Source organism: Entamoeba nuttalli (genome assembly GCF_000257125.1).
Source record: "Entamoeba nuttalli P19 unplaced genomic scaffold asmbl_3530, whole genome shotgun sequence".
Classification (NCBI taxonomy): domain Eukaryota; phylum Evosea; order Mastigamoebida; family Endamoebidae; genus Entamoeba; species Entamoeba nuttalli.
In genome coordinates this window covers 1-3,551 of record NW_008576149.1, presented here as the reverse complement: position 1 = coordinate 3,551, position 3,551 = coordinate 1, and the positions used below count along the sequence as shown (strand labels likewise).

At 19.6% G+C, this 3,551-nt stretch overlaps 2 protein-coding genes across 2 annotated transcripts in view; one reads left to right on the top strand and one right to left on the bottom strand.

The window, feature by feature from the left end:
* The window catches only part of ENU1_072200 (serine-threonine-isoleucine rich protein, putative), a gene marked incomplete at both ends in the record, with an annotated part of 828 nt that extends 780 nt beyond the window's left edge, over nt 1–48 (bottom strand). The window contains one exon of the mRNA XM_008858450.1: nt 1–48. This exon is cut by the window's left edge and continues 780 nt beyond it. Within this exon, the coding sequence (XP_008856672.1) occupies nt 1–48 (48 nt within the window).
* Nucleotides 49–2,824: 2,776 nt separating this feature from the next.
* ENU1_072190 (iron-sulfur flavoprotein, putative) lies at nt 2,825–3,403 on the top strand (the record flags this gene model as incomplete). The annotated part of the gene is made up of 1 exon (XM_008858449.1): nt 2,825–3,403. One exon carries the CDS (start codon nt 2,825–2,827, stop codon nt 3,401–3,403), a length of 579 nt encoding a protein of 192 aa, XP_008856671.1.
* Nucleotides 3,404–3,551: the final 148 nt, after the last annotated feature.

Here is a 3,551-nt window from a genome sequence, read left to right as displayed (position 1 = left end):
GTTTTGTACATGAACCAATAGTAAAACTATTAATATTGTTATTTTCATTGTTCTCTCCAAGATTAACTTTAATTTCACCAGTTATTAATGTTGTATCAAATGAAACATTATTACAATCACTCTCAAGCTTAAAATCATTTGAATTGATTGAACAATCTTTAGACATACAAGAACAAATAAAAAGGATAAGTATATTAATAATAATCATATAATATTAACTATGTATAAGATTAACTTTTTTAGTTATTATATAGAAGTTTAAGAATAAATACACCAACAAAAAATGTTTAAAAATATAAAATCTTTTTGACTCTTAGTTTCTTTTTTCTCTTCATTTTTCCTATTTTTATCTATTACTTCCTTAGATTCTTTCAAAGTTTTTTTAAATCTTTTTTCGTTTCATTATTCGTTTCTAAAAAATAGAATCAAGATAAGTTTAAATCTCACTTAATACTTTAAAAATATATACTTGCCACTATATTTAATTATTTATACCTGATTTATTTTCTTGTTTTGAGTTAAATTAAGATTATTCCTTTTTCATAAATTTATTTATGAGTTAGATAATATTTTTCTTTGACTTCTAAATATAATAATAGATTTGTAAACAATCATTCATTATTTAAATGTCTTAGAATAACTATGTATCAAAAATGAGAATAAAAATTATGAATATACAACAAATAATATTAAACCAAGAGAGAGTGTACATCGAATACATTGAAATAAAACACTATTCAAAATAAATACAAAGAAAATCAAATGAAAAAAAATAACAGATAAATATAGTATGAATGTTAATTATAAATAAAATGATAATGTTATATAAAATTAACATGAAGTATTAATTATTTTTATTATTAATATTATAAAATATTATTATAACTAAATAATTGATGAAACAACAGTATAAAAAATAATTTATACAAAAAATAGAACTAGTAAAACAAAATTAATATAATTAAAGAATAAGTTATTTCTCACTAATTAATATTCATTATGAATTATGTTTTAGTTCGTATTTAAACTCGCATGTTATGTTTATTTAAATACTTTAGTAACAAAAATTTACCTACTTTATTTCAACATGTTTATTTGCAACCACTTAACTTGTATTTTTACTTCTTTACATTATACCAATTCAATTATTTTCATACCAAACTTGGAAAGATGTAGTTTGTTTGAAGATTTAACAAACAAAGAAATGTATTGATAGAAATTGATAATCATTCTTACCTCATTCATAACAAATTATAAAATCAAGATAAACTATACATTAAACAAATACAACTGAATGACATTTGATAATATTAGTTCAAATAAAAGTTATAAATTATGTTGTAATGAAATGATAAATAGAAATGATAAAATAATCAATAGAAAATAAATATCAATCATTTGAAATATATTAATAAAATGAATAGAAATATAAAAATTTATTTTATCTTCATATTTGATTCATTTTAAATACCATAACACAGTAAAATTGAAAAAGAAAGAGAAAAAGAATAAATTAGATACAAAAAATGATAAATTTATATTAAATGGTAAATGAATAGGAATAATAATGAATATAATAATATGAAATAAGAAGATACAGAAAATAATGAAAGAATAAGATAAGAGGAATAAGATAAATATATATAAACCAAGAAAAGTTCAAATGAAATAAATTTAATTGAAATAATGAAAGATAAAAGAATGAATAAACCAAATAAAGAAGAAATTTGAGAACTGAAAAATAATAAATAAGTAGAAGAAAACACAAACAAACAGAATAATAAAAATAAATAAATATTACAATAAAAGTATAACCAATTGAATAATTGTTAACAAAAAGAATTTAATAAATAAAATAAACAAAAACAATAATATTTATAAATTAAAATAAAATAATTACATTAATAGGTATTGTAAAAAAATATGCTTCTCTTATGAACTATTCAATAATTGTTATTGTTTTATTAGATTTATTGTTCAATTTGTATTAACACCTTATCATTAAATATTCTATGATATTTTTGTATTACTATATTTATATCAATTCATTTAGCCATCTTATTCTTAATTTATTATCTATTTAATTATTTTCTATATATTATATATTCATTCATTTTTTATATTTTATTAATTTATTTATCATTAACTTATCCTATAAAATAATCATAACGAATAGGTTGAATAACAGTATTTTTCTATTTTTCTTTTTTTTCAAAGATATTTAGTACTTTCAATTCACTTCTTTTTATTGTTTTATTTGTCATTTAATCATTCAAATAAGTAAAATGTTTTATCAATTATTTGGAATAATTGCATTAAATGCTATAACTATATAATTATTGTTTTTATATTTTTGGTACATTTTCTTCATTACCTCTTTGATTTAATTAACTCATAACATTATTAAAGGGAACATAAAAACAGAGTGTTGTGTTAGGAATACTAGTGAGAAAGAATTATAATCACAAAATAACAACAACACATAACTATTTCAATAATTATGAGTTATGTGAATATTTATAAATTATTACAAATCATAAAATAGAAGTGATAAATACTTCCTTATTTTTTAAACAATATCAATATCAGAAAGTAAAAATAAAAATACCAACAAATAGAAACGAATCAATAAATCAACACATTTTTAAAGAAATTATTTAAGAACTTCAAATTGTTTTTTTCTTATGAAAGGAAATAGAAAAAAAAATATAAAAAAATTCAATAAAAAGATAAAAAACATCGAATTAAAACTTCAACAATAAACGAAAACAAATACACCATTATTTAAACTGATTAAAAAGAACAAAATAATTATTAAAAACAAATGTCTTTAAAAGTTCTTACACTTCTTGCATCAGCAATTGAAAAAGGAAATACAGGAATTATGTTAGAAAACTTCTTGAAAGGATTAACATCAAAGAAACAAATAGAAAATCATATTGTTAATGTTTGTAAAGAACAATTAAATGGATGTGCTGGATGTCTTGCATGTAAAAATCATAAAGAAGTGTATTGTTCACAAAATGATAGATGCAGTGAATTAATGAAAGAATTTATTGAAGCTGATTTAGTAATATTTGCTTTTCCTATTTATTGGTATGCAATGCCAGGTCAATTAAAAGTATTTATTGATAGAACTGTTATGATGATGGATTGGAACACATATTCAGCTAAACAAGAAGTTCTTGACAAAGGAAAAAAGACTATTGTTGCTTTAACAACATGTGGTTCTGCTGGTTATGATCGAGGAGTTTTTGAAATTAAAGAAATTGCAAGTTTATTTGGATATTCTTTTAATGAAATGCATTTAACTGGTGGTTCTGATAATACTTCAATTGCAAAGAATAGTAGTAAAATGAAACAAGCATTTGCTTTTGGCGAAAAAATTGCACAAAAAATTTAATTCTTTTTTTCCTTTTTGTTAATGTTATGAAGTTATTTTGAAATATTAAAAAGAAATAACAAATTATTTGATTTAATTAATTTTAATTCCTTTTTTATTTTATTCTCAGTGTTTAAAAGTTGCATTTATGAGAAATGATGATGATTTA